At 45.1% G+C, this 13,707-nt stretch overlaps 1 protein-coding gene across 1 annotated transcript in view; it reads right to left on the bottom strand.

Moving 5' to 3' along the window:
- Positions 1 to 12,540, bottom strand: part of LOC104485787 (6-phosphofructo-2-kinase/fructose-2,6-bisphosphatase 4) — a 49,423-nt gene extending 36,883 nt beyond the window's left edge. Inside the window, exon 1 of the mRNA XM_086755649.1 lies at positions 12,374 to 12,540. Within this exon, the coding sequence (XP_086611775.1) occupies positions 12,374 to 12,422 (49 nt within the window). The 5' untranslated portion in view covers positions 12,423 to 12,540. The remainder of the gene's footprint in view (positions 1 to 12,373) is intronic.
- Between the last annotated feature and the right edge of the window lie 1,167 nt (positions 12,541 to 13,707).

Raw genomic sequence — 13,707 nt, 5'->3', positions numbered from 1 at the left:
GGCCCGGAGCTGCAGCAGGCGGCCCGCAGCCAGACCGCTCCCCTGGAAAAATCCCGTAATTCAATTTTACATTGCGGAAACAGGCAACTAGGTCACACCATAACCGCTGTGCCTGGAGGTTATCAAAGCTTCACAGAATGCTGGTACTGACGTACCCAGCTCTTGGCTTTTAAGCATCCAAGGCAGAGTCAGAGGTTACAGAAGGCTACGGGGAACAATACCCTATCTGCTAATCCCGAGTCATTTTCTCAAATAAAAAAAAAAACCATAAATTATTGAGGGGGAAATCCAAACTCAAAAACAAATATCCCCATTTCTTTTTTAATACTAAACACCAACAAGTTATATTTCATCATTAACCTAATACTTCAATTTCTCTAAAGCAACTCTTTCTACAGTGTCATGAGGTAAATCTTTTATCCCTCCATTATCAGCTATTTACCAGTAGCATCTGACCTCTACACACACAACTGGCAATAAATAGCTGGCAAAAGCCTAAATCCAGGTGTTCTCTATTGCAACTGGCAGGTTACTGCTCTAGCTAGAAGTAACAGGAAGGAATTAGTTTAAATTCATGGAATCACAGAATCTTTAAGGTTGGAAAATACCTCTAAGATCATCAAATCCAACCATCAACCACGTCCACTAAACCATGTCCAATGGTTTAATGGTCCAAACTATCTGATCTTAAAATAGGTATCTACATTTCCTACCTATTGCAACAGCGAGAGGAAGACAGGTAAGTCAGAGCCCCTGCTCCGCCTTTAGAAGGGATACAGAGAGGGGTGTATGCCCGCCAGCTTACAATGGCCCAAACACACTTCAGCCACACAGCACACCACCAGCTTCGCTTCAATCATTTACGGAGGCACCAAGGAACACACAACTTGTGTTGTAGTTCAGCCCTGATCAGGACCAGACTACACAGTCTCTCTCTCACTCCCCCCACCCTCCAGTGAGGCAGAAGGGAGAGCTGATAAACAAAAGGCAGCAAAAATGTGTGGGTTGAGATGAATCAAAAAAATAAATTTAAGAGCCATAACAGAAGAAAACAAAACAGTGATGGAACACAAATACAGTACAATGGCTTACAACAAATGTCAACACCCAGTTTCTTCCTATGTAGCAGGAGGCTCCCCTCAGCACCCTCCTCACTGATACACTGAGCATGGTGTCACATCGGATGGAACAGCCCTTCGGCTAATTCGGGTAAGCTTATCCCAGCTGGGTGCCCCAGCCATAGGGGCCACCAGCTCCAGTTCTCCTCCCAGCTCAGGTGAATATTAATTCTATCCTAGCCAGAAACAGGACAGCTTGGAAAGATCATTAGCTATGAATGTTACTCCAGAAATACAGATACGCACCAGCACAGCCTTCAGCCACATGAGTATCCTGTGTATCCAGCTTCGACATCGAACCAATGCTCCCCATCTCTACATGGACTAGGTGTCTCCAACCAGCTGTCAGCCTGCTACACTGCACCGCAGTATTTGTATAAAGCATACAGGACAGTTCCTATTGAACTTATAATTGATTTTCTCTTTAACGGAAAAAAAAAAATAAGTCAGCTGTACCTTCAGCAGGCTCGTGGCAGTCCTTCATTGACAAAAATCTGTGCAGCTGGAAGCCTCACCTGAGGACAGCCAACAACAGCTATCTAATATACAAGGCAGTTACAACACTGCCAGCCAATTAGAAGAGGTGGTGACCAAACACACAGCTATGCTTCAGCCTTTTTGTTCACAAGTAACAACACTCCAACATTTCATAACTGGATTTCAGGTGGAATGGCAGAGTTTTCTCCCCACACACGTTATAAGACTGTAGTGCTGATGGTTTTTGTCTTCACCAAGCACTTGTTACAGTGCTCTCACCGAGTGAAAAGCTGCAGCTTATGGGTCGTGACAGCACCAAAACTTGCAACTGCACTGAGTTTCCACTACAATGACGGAACTTAACTGCAGAGCAGATGGGACACTTGGCCTGCAAGATCACACCCCTCATTACACTAGCACCTCAGCAGGGGACAGACTGCTCCCTCCTCCAAGTAATTCCCATATTCCTGACGTACAAATCAAGACTGGCAGGTTTTTCCTCACTGTGGAAGAGGAGTCCATGACGACCTGCCTAAAACACAATACCCATCTGCTAGGTATGTTGTCACCTTTGTAAAGCAAGTACAAACTCAGCTTTCCTCTTCAATTGTCAAGGAAGCCTAGAGATAAAGGAAGGTGCGCTAGAGACCAAAAAGGTGTCTCTGTTCCTCCCTGCTGTTCCTGAGCTCTTGGATGATGACAAAGACCATGCCTTGGGAACAGTCATCCTGCAGAAGAGATCCCTCACGAGTTAAACTTCTCACAGAGCTTCCCACAGAGAACAGAGTAAGTCCCTTCCCATCAAGAGCTTCGCAAGCACAATGAGCAATCGGGAAGAGAAATATAATCTTCTATTAGCAAAATTACATACATTGATTCATACCTTCTCAGTTCAGTTTCTCAGGACTTGTTATGTTAGCTTCTTAAATGAAGACTTCCTGTCTCCTCCAGTCAGCTTATAGTTTTCTCCTCAACCAGAAGTACCATCCTTTTAGTTTTCCCACAGTTTAATATCCCAGGAGTCAACGAAAAATGACAAATAGCCCACTTAAGTCCCCCAAAATGTCAAGCATCCTACACAACAAGTTCAGCAGGTTCCCCATAACATCTTCACACATCTCTCCATTTAGAACTTTATTCTAAACCAACTGAAGTAATGAGGACCAGACCTTGTGATAGATGGCCCTAGCTCTTACTCCATTACTTCTGAGCAACAAATAAGTTAATTACTTGCACCATCCACTCCATATCCTGTTTCCTATCACTGCCTAAAGGGAAAATGTTTCAGTTGTCTTGAAATAGACTGCTACCTCAAAGACAAGCAAAGCTATTAAAGTTTCAGAACTAAAAAAGAATCTGCCCTCAGCTATACACACCTTTAGAAGCTATTTCATAAGAGTTCATTTTACTATTAGACTTCCTGGCTACAGATCAGTCTACCAAAGAGATTCAGAAAAAAAACCAACCATGTGTCATCATGCTTTATACGAGAATGAGCTACTACTAAAAAGAAATCTCTTCGGTGCTAATTGGGGAATAGATTTAAAAAACATCCCAGATCCCACACAGACAACACTGTATAAATATAGATACTAGAGAGATTCCTTAAGCAGAAACAGAAGAATATTCCCTAGCATAGATAAGGAAAATAACTCATCCAAACAGAAGATATTGGTGTAACATCAATCAGTGAGAAAAGTTCCCATCTATTCTAACAAACATCAACACATCTGATACAAGGGAAGATCTGACAGGGCTCAGGCTCTCAGGAGCCTCACACCACACTGCTCTGGCTGGAGAGAGGGCTAGTTCCCACACTAATTTGCATTCATTATATTTTCTTCATCGTCTTCTGACACATCGTGATAGTTATTCACTGTGCATGCAAAACAATGGTGTATCACCTACAGCAGTGTTTATGTGTGGCTTGATTCCAGCACAGTTCTGTTTTCAAAAGCATGACGACCTAATGAGCAGGAAACAAACACTAGCTATACAAGAAGAATTGTACCAATAAAGTCTGGGATAGCTTTTTACAGGACCCACACATTATATTGTATGCATATAAAACCTATCAGACAATCTAAGATTACTTGGGGAGATAGATGTTATCAGCAGGACGTCACCTCACCAACATGTGGATTGCACGAGAGTCCCAGAGCATGCACAGATTCACATACACAGTATTAGCAACTAAAAAAATAAATACACCTTGCTACACTGTCACTCCGTTCTTTCATTATCTTTACATGAACCATTGTTGAAAGTGTGGCCATTCCCCACACTTTTATTATTTCTAAATATATAAACATGTTAGTTTAGATGTTTATCACATTTCAGAAGAAATAATTGCTCTATTTTAAACATGGGAGGAACCTAACATCTGGAGATAAACCCTATCAATGAGATGCCATTGTTCTCAGGTAAGGAGGTTTCCTGTGTTAAATCTAACATCAGGCACAGATTTAGGCTGGTCTGCATTAACCATGTATTCTTTAAACCTGAAGGATAAATCACTAATTCATTACACCTCCGTCCAAGCAGCCACCTCCCACCTTCACCTCTGAGAGAACACTGAAATTCTCTCTTTGAAAAATAGGCCAGATCCTCAAGTGGTGCTTCCAGGTATTGCTTAAAACTATTCCCATTGTCACAACGTGGAGAAACATTTTAAATCTTCCTGTTATGATGCAACTTAAAGGAAAGATGGCATCCATTACTCACGTTTTCTGAGCGCAACCGAGTTTAAAAAAACCCTTCATGGCTTACTGTGTACCAGGAACTTCAAACTATTTACCTGAGGGGGCGCGTGCTTCTAAGAAGTGCAGAAAGAGGACATTAAAATACATGACATTTGCACAGATTGCCTATTTACATCAGGTCTAGAGGGTAACTGAAAAAAACTGAGTTTCCAAGACGGTAAGTCTAGTGAGGACAGCCGTTCTACAAACTGTTCTGGTAGTATCCCATGTTGTTACTACAGCAACAGCACGTACAGCCTCGCACAACCTCTGGACGGCTGGTGGGTGTACCCCGATACGCTTCCTTGGAAGTGCGGTACGGCAGCCGGTGTGCTTACTCACCGCTGCCCGAGTTACCTGGAATCTGTGATACAGCCCAGGAAAACCAAGGCTTGACAAATTTGTGATATTTGAAAGAGAAGCAAAAGCAAAAACATACCTGCACCCACCAGGATGTTTGCTTTGTGCCTCTGGAACCTGCGTAAAAGCAACCTCTGCTAAGCAGTCTGAAAGTGCTTCTGTCACCATGAAACTCTCTATTCCTTTCCAGTCTCATAAGTATATTAGAAAAACCTTCTCAATTCCAAGTTTGGGTTTGCAGTTACAAATAAGAGTATAGTTAAAAGGAGCACACGGAAAAGATCAGCAATTTAAAATAAAACAGAGAACCCTTCTCCAGGCAGAGAGGCTTATGAATTATGCTCACTTACAGATGGTTTTATATTAGATATTTTAACATTTATGATGTATACACATCCTTTCTCCTTTCATCCAGCTAGGATGCTATGAATCCCACTTGTTTCTAACAGCTAGATTGGGGGCTGCTAAATATAAACAGCAAAACAAGGGCAGCTGCCTTTTCAGAGTGGAACCAAAATCCTTAATGCTATCTTTTAGAACCAAGCACTATCAACTGACTTCAGAAGTAGAATTTCTCAGGACCACCACTTAACAAAAAACATCTGTAAACACTTATTACATGCATTAGGAAAGTTATATGATGAGCTAGAAAAGGAGAAATATATTGACAGTAAAGAGTACAGAGAATTTGCATGCAATCGAAATGCATGAATTAAAACAAATTACTTTTTTAAATCATTAAGGCTTTGGGATGAAGCTACCTATCATGTGGCATTTTAAAAGACAAGAGATAAAGAGAACTTAGGAAGCACCATCTGAGACTTGGGGCTTGAAACACTGAATGACTCCTGATGGAGAAATCAGAGAGAAAAAGGCGAGGAGGAGAACAGCCGCCAGACTGGGTGACAAACCATCCGAGGTGTAGAGTTCCTCTGAGTCATCAGCACATAATAGAAGTTGAAGCCATGTGAACGCCTGAAATAGGGCACAGGGAGACAAGAGCAAGACAAGGTCAGATTGTGGGAGGAGGAGGAAACACGGGATGGGAGAAGAGTATCATGAAAGAAACAACGTGATGTTAGAAGCAGCAGGGACAGCGCAGAGACATCAGGGAGAACAAGAAAACAGGGGTCTTCAAACATTTCACTTACATAAACAGCACGTAAATCAGCAGAAGCACCCAAAACGGGCTCAGAAGTGGAGAGGCTGAGTTGGAGGTTCTACGACCTCACATAAGAGGGACTAGACTTGGCTGAGAGCTAGAACAAACCAAAGAAGGGGAGGGCAGGAGTTAAAGGTCCAGAGTATAGTGCTCCAGCATATATTACTGTATGGGATAAGTAGGTCATTAAGGAAAAAGCCCATGGCAACGGAAGCAACAGCGAGTTAATGGGGCAACGATTGGGCCCCCAGTCCTTTACATGCACCTACAATTATGCTTGGTTTCATGCGTGTCCCATAGGCAACGGAGACAGAAAAGCAGGTTTTTGAAAGTAAGAATAAATGCCTCTGGAAAGCCAGCACAGAAAACTGACACAAGGAGGAAAAAACTTCACAACATACATGATGCCAGCTGCCTCTGCAAATATTCTTAAGCTTGATGAAAAAGGAGTGTATTCATCCAAATACAAGAAAACTGGAGCAAAGCTTCTCAGAAGCCATGGATGAAAAAATTTCTAGTAAAGGCAAAATTAATCTTAATTCTGCAAACTGCAATGCTGTCATGTAGTTTAAAGCCTAGCACTGAAAAAAAAAAAAAAAAAGAAAAGAAAAAAATACAGGCAAGACATACAGAGATCCAAATCTCTGGCAAATCTCCCCTTCATAGCCTCCAGGGCAGATTTCTCATTCTCTGTGTATTTTCCAAGTACAGCTAGATGGCTTATCAGCTTCCTGAGACTTAATAGGATCAATATGTAGATGAGGAAGCTTAATAAGGATAATAAAATTACAGCAGCCAAAATAATCTAATTTATGGAGTGCAGACAGGCTAAACAACACAAACACTACAAATAAGAACTCTTGCAATGGGAAGCATTTACCGAATGAAAATCAGTATTAGCAAAGAAACCTATTTTTTAAAAAAGTAAAACTCCTGATTATCTTATATTCCTAAAAATAACTGTTTCAGCACTAACCTCCCTAGAGAAAATAAATTACAAAGAATTATTCAGGTGCGCAGAATGCCATAACCCATCACATACAGTAATGTCCTCCTCGGGTCTCACCAGCACCACTGAGGACATCTGAAGTCATTGACCAATTTGAACCTTATTTGACACAGGACAGAGGTCTCAAAAACATCAGTCTCCTACATTTTAATGGAAAGCAGCTACCAAGACAGAAGAGCTGCCCTGCCAATGCTCCCACTACACAAAGTGCTTCAACCTAGAATCACAGAATGGTTTGGGTTGGAAGGGACCTTCAAAGCCCACCCAGCCCAGCCCCCCTGCCAGGAGCAGGGACACCTCCAACCAGATCAGGGTGCTCAGAGCCCTGGCCAACCTGGCCTTGAATGTTTCCAGGGATGGGGCTTCCACCACCTCTCTAGGCAACCTGTTGCAGTGTTCCACCACCCTCATTGTAAAAAATTTCTTCCTAATATAGAATCTAAATCTACCTCCCTCTATTTTAAAACCATTACCCATTGTCCTCTCACTATTGAACACGAGATTGACACCAGGTGGGCCCAAGTCCTCAGAACAGGGCCAGCCTGGGGAAGAAAAAGCAACTGCAACCCCAAGATCTAAATCCATGTGAGACCTCTTTTGCAGAGCAGCTTAAATTTTAAGCTCCCATATTCTAATCCCCAGACAGAGCATTTCTCAGGGGGAAGCAGCTAGATGGATCTCCTAGATCTCCTAGCAAAAATGAGTAATGACTTCAGCAGTAACAGGGGTGCTTGTTTCCTCCAGGGCAAGGGCTGCTTTTCTGCTTTTTTTTTCTTCCCCATGCCTCCTCCACCTCAGTCTCTCACAAGCCATCTGAAATCCTTTAATTGCAAGAGGTCACCAACCCCTGAAATCTCCCCATTGTTTTGCAGAAAACAGTTTCACATTGGTAGCAGAAAACCTACAAAGCTTTTCCAATTTTTCCCTCCTTAGTGCAGAAAGTAAATGTTGCAAAGCTTCATGTTTAAGAATATCTGTAGGGTTTCCATGAACAAGAAACATCGCTTGTTATTAACCAACTACATCAGTTAGATTTCCAGGCATATATGATCATAAAAGAAAACTTAAAAGGAAGAAAATGCCAGCCTTAAATCTAAATATTGTTGTGGCAGTGATAATTGCTCAGAAGCAGTTTCAGACGCATTAAAACAACTCATGTTTGTTGTGTTCCCTGATTATGTCAAAAAGGGGTGTGTAGTGCCATATAAAAGCTTTTAACTACAAATAAATCACCACAAATATTTCGTCCTTTGCATCACTTGATTTAAAGTACCCCTGGCAAACTGTACATAATCCAGTCATGAGGATTTCTTGCTGCTTAAGGAAACCTTCCCATTTATGCACTCATAACACAGCCAGGATGAAATCAAGCCTCTGCATTTTTTGGTGCAGACTAACCCAGCTAACAAAACACACTGCTCTCTGCAGATGGAGAAATCACTCACATGTGAATCCATTTCAAGAGATGCAACACCATAAGTGGCTTTTCCAAGCAGGGCAGAAATAGCACATCTAAGGCACTTTTAGGTGTCACTGAACAGCTACGGGCCAACCCCACAACGGCTTCGTGGCGGCTGTCACTCTGGTTTAGAGGGGAACAGCTGCCAGGGAGCCTGGATCACACAGCTCTCCCGGCAGCCCAGCAATTCCCCGTGCCAAGGCATAGCACGCGTGAAGCCAGCTCCTAAACCACGAGACAAAGCCTTGACACTATGCAGAAAGAGAAAATTCACGTTTGGCAGAATGATTATTAGGGTACAAGTTAGGTGATCAACTTTAGAGTGAAAAAGGGAAATAAGGATTTAAACCCCACTCTGATTTACCCTTTCCTACCTTTTTCTGCTTGTGCGTGGCCTGTAAACAAGATAGTAATGTACTGAATCATCTGGAAACTAATGCCACACAGTCGTGTCAGATATCCAAGTAACCAGTCGTGCTGAAATTATACGAACATGTACAAATTTAAAGCTTTAACAGGCATGTTATTTCCACAAGGGCACTCATGACAAATCTGTCCCTTTTTCTTTTATTAATAAAACATTACAAAACATCCCTTTTATCCATCACATGGATAAAAGTCAGCTGCAATTATGAGACTCATCATCTGCATTCAGGACCTACCATGGCAGCTACACGCTTAAAGACTTCAGGATTAATTCCAGTGTGTTGCTTCAGATCATTAAATGTTGCAGACGCCAACGTCCAGAAGAGCCCCCCCATTCACCAGCTTCTCATAGGAAAGATGAGCTTGTTTGACTTAATCAGAACACAACCTCAAAGGCGCTTACAGCTGCGCTGCACCAATTTCATGCAAAACCACAGATATCACTTCTCCTTGCACACGTGCAGATTCACAGCCCTACTGCATTACAGTGATTTTACTGAAAACAGCCACAGCCCAATAGCTACAAGGTCAGTACTTCACCAGGTAATACGTTAAGTACATCTGGAGATTAGCATTCATAATTAGCACGCATTTACAATATTTAGGGGCAGGTTCTGGCGGGCACCCAGGAACAAGCCTGGTTTATCAGCCAACCTGGCCCCACACACTGTCTCATCCCACTCAGCCAGGCCAGTGCTCCCCCTGAAACCACCCTCCTGCACAACCAAATCAACCCGAAATAAACCCACCACCTCCGACAGTTACCACCTGTGTGAAGCAGCACGGGGCTCGTTCCCACATCCTCAACTTTGAGCACCTGATAAAAACTGAGTAAAACCAGGAATCAGCTTAAATTACTTAATTTTAGCTATCCGAGAGCCCAACTAGACAAACTAGTGAGTTTGGAGTTCATTATTCTCTTTTATTCTTATAAAATTTAATTACTGAACTTCTTAAGCCCTCAGACACCACAAGTCAAGTGCTATGTCTGTGACAAAAGGTTAACAGATTAATTATTTGACTTAAAATGGGGATAAAAAAAAAAAAAAGGCTTCTGGGGAAAACCAGAGCAGACACAAGGAACCCAGCACTTCTCAGATCCATGGCTGGTGCTTCCTCAGCTGTATTTTAGGAATTTTTACCCTTTCTACTACATTCACTTTGTGACTCTTTCCAATGACCAAGGGTGTGGTGACACAAGCTTACACTATATTCAGTAAATTAAAACAAACAAATAAGAAAAAAACACACCAAAAAAAATAAACAAAACATACAGAGTGAGAAGGTGAGATCACTCCACCAGGTCATCTCCTTTAGAAGAAATCTGACACACTCTCCAATGTATGATGTTTACCACCATTTAGAGTCTAATGTTTACATTCACCTCAAAGAAAAAAAACACTGCCGACATTATGTGTACAGTTTAAGCCCCAAGGAAACCACGCAACTTCAGTGAGCAATTGAGAACACATCTGTAGTGCTTCGTCAGCAATTAGATACCAGCCACAACTTGGATTTACCAAATCTCTTACTCACAAGAGCAGAAGGAACACTGACGCAATCAAATTGAGAAAAATACTTGTGTAACCAGGCTGATTTTTTTAAATTAGATGGGTGATGGTACATAAAATATAAAGTGCTAAAAGCACTTCGTTCAACAAAATCCTACTACTGGAAAGGGTTATAAATATAATTTAGTACTTTTTCATAACAAAATGTCCTATTCCAAAGCAGACCTTTCCTTCAAATGACCTCAGAAAAGTTCTGGAACAAAATCCTCCCCGAAACGCTCTCAGCTTTGGGCCCTTGTCCTGCATAGCTATCCCTAGACGAATGCTCTCATTAGATGATGCACCGATTTAAAAGGATCAGGACCTTATGTAAATGGATGTTATTGCTTTTAATTGCAGCCATAATTATGGGAGTGCCTCGCAGCTGAGTAAGGCCACATGAAGCAAACTTACTGGAAACTTTGCAAACTGCTCCACAACACACTGGACAAGCACCAGGAGTCCCACAACCGGTATTTATACAGTCCCATCTTCAGCTCTCTGCAGAGCACGACAGCAGTTGACACTATACGGGATCGCTCTGAGTTGTACTTGGGTTAGTATGTTTTCCCCTCATGTTAACCCGTTTCTCTTCAACATTTAGCGATATAAAATGTTTAATTTGGAACGAACGTTTTTAAAGATTAAAAAAATCACAGAATCTTCAATTTTCTTCAACGATAACATTTTTTATTCCCTCCCCACACTCCAAAGAGCCACACAAGCACAACAGAACCTGCTACAGAGTCAGCACTGAGCCAGGTTACGAGGTGTTGAGAACGAGGAGCGGGAGCAATATCCATTTCAGCAGCTCCCCTGGCACAGCCAACAATCACTGCTCATTGAGGACACTGGCGCAAGCATCACGTGAATGACCCGAGGAACAACGAAGAGTTTCCAGTTCAGCTATGGGTAAGCAGTGGCCCATCACTGTGTTTCAACAGCTGAATCAGGGTCCCCCTGCCTTCATCCAGGTGGTTTGGAAGCCACTGACCTTACTGAAATCCATTTCCATGCCCTGGCTTGGCATGGGGCATGGATGAAGTAGGCAGCTGCCTGCTCTAACACCAGCAGAAGCAAAGCGATGGCTGTAAACAAGAGTAATCCTCTGAGTCACCAGGCGGGAGCCATGGCCACTCTACACCCAGTGACACCCAATTTTCTATGGCACCAGGCAGCTCAGGGTGCCAGGCCAAGGCTCCCCGGTCCCGTTACCAGACCTGCATACACCACCACTCTGCTCCTGCCTCCGTTTCTGCTTCCCCATCCCGCTCCATGGCTGTGGGGGAGCCCAAGAAGGTGCCAGGTTTATCTTCCAGCCTATGTAACACAACTTTCCTGGAAAGGGGGAGAAACACCCAAACGTAACCAAGACTGTGCCAATGTTTAAAAGTTTTGGGGCACTTGCGTCAGAGCTGTCATCCTGCACTACACAAAGCGCCTAACGAACACGCCAGGCCCCTCAACCCTCAGGGAGAGTCAGCCCTTTCCGAGGAAGGCTCCAACGAGCCAGCAGCCAAATCTCACAGGGCCAGATAAAAAAAGAGGCAGATTACGTGTTTTCATGGCGTTGCCATTAGGACTAGGAAAGAACAACTAACCGGGTGGGTCAGCGTTGGCCAAAACACTGATTTTACAGCCTCCCTCAGCCAAAGGGAAGCACCAACACTTGGAGGAGCACCATGTAAATGCACCTTCCCACAGACAGTTAAAAGAAAAAAAAAAAATTCCTTACAGCAAAGCAATTTCCAAAAATAACTCAGAGAGCAAACAGTACACTACAATTCCCTCTTTCCACACCACATCTCCCAAACGTTCCTCCGCACTGGGCTGTTCCCAGCAGAAGCCATGGAGCTGGAAGGGAAAATTCATCCCAAAACCCACGACCTTTCCCCTCCGGCCTTGCCTCGACACACACCGACACGCGTGGGACCCTCTGGGGTTGTGAGGGTGCGGGGGGGGGGGGGGGGGGGAGTTGGGAGACTGCTCCGTGGGCACCCGCGGAAGGGAGGGGAAGGAGCGTCCCGACGGGCACCCAGCCCGGGGAGGCCCCGGCGACCGGGTCTCCTACCTCGGCAGTGCCGGCCCTGCGGGCGGCAGCGGCGACGGCAACCCCACATCGGCGGCGGTGCCTCGGCTCCGGCCCGGCCCGGCCCGGCCCTGCGCGGCGGTGCCCGCCGGCAGCCGCTGGACGCGGCAAGGTCCTGGCCGCGGAGCCCCCGCGGAGCTGCCCGCGGGTATGAGCGCCCCGCGCGGGGCGGAGCGGGGCGGGGCGGTGGAGACCGGCCCCGGGCTCGGGCAGCCCCCGCCCCGCCGGGCAGCACCGGCAGGGAAGCGAGCAGGGGCCAGGCCCCGCCCGCACCCCAGCCCGCCCTGGCCCGGCCCGGCCCGGCCCTGGGGGCGCAGGGGGGCGAGGGGGTTGCAGGCCCCGGCGCCCCTTCCCTCGGCATTGCTGCTCCGCGCTGGGGCTTCAGCCATTCGTTCGCTTTCTACCCAAGGGCCCCTGTTCTTTAAAATGAGCGAAATTTGTAAAAAAAACAACACTTCAGATAAACAGGGGAGGTGGGGGAACTGTATCCATTTTGCAGACCTGGATGTGAAGGCAGGCAGCCTCATGGATGATAGGGATCAACAGTCTCCCGAGAAAAGAGAGCTTTATCAGCAGCGAGCTCGCAGCCGAGCCCAGGAGCTGCAGGTGACCCCGGCCCAGACCCCGCAGGCCCACACGCCCCGCCGATGTCCCCAGGTGAGGCGAGGGAACAGGTCGGGGCTGGGGGCCGCCCTTCAGTGGGGTGAAGCACATCAGGGAATCACCGCCCGCTCGCTTTATGCGGGAGCTTCTCCCTGCCCCGCCACCCCTGAGGACAATTTGGCCACCCAAGCTTGGTGACAACAATCCTCTAGCTCCGTATGCTGTCCTCGTGGTGATATTTAAGTGCATATGTTATCCTGTTCAAGTACAGGCTGATTATTTTTGTGGCTTGGCTTTGTTAACAGCTTTGTAGTTTTATTGGGCTGTCCATTTTGAGGCAGGCCTGCAATTAAATGAGTGCGCATGGAAGCTCTGGAGCTGTTATCTCATCATGCTGTAAGCATGTCCTGTACTTGGGCAAAGGAGCTGGAGAGGCAGCTCTGCGCTCAGGAGAGTTGTTATCTCTCCTGCAGTGCGTTTGGCCTGCAGAGATAGGCAAACAAGATTTGGGAGGGGGAAACACCACTACTGAGGGAGGGGGCAAACAGAAAATGTAGGAAGCTTAAGGCAGCATCAGTCTAAAACCACTTAGGAGTGAAAAATCAGAATAATTTCCCTTCAAGATTAAAATGGTTGACATAAGCAACTGAATTAAGATTTTCTTTAGTTTTTGCTTAAGATCCACATGCAAATTTTCTTTACCTTGGCAGGAC

Source organism: Chlamydotis macqueenii, chromosome 10 (genome assembly GCF_036417535.1).
Source record: "Chlamydotis macqueenii isolate bChlMac1 chromosome 10, bChlMac1.mat, whole genome shotgun sequence".
Taxonomy (NCBI): Eukaryota; Metazoa; Chordata; class Aves; order Otidiformes; family Otididae; genus Chlamydotis; species Chlamydotis macqueenii.
This window is presented reverse-complemented; position numbering and strand designations above follow the sequence as displayed.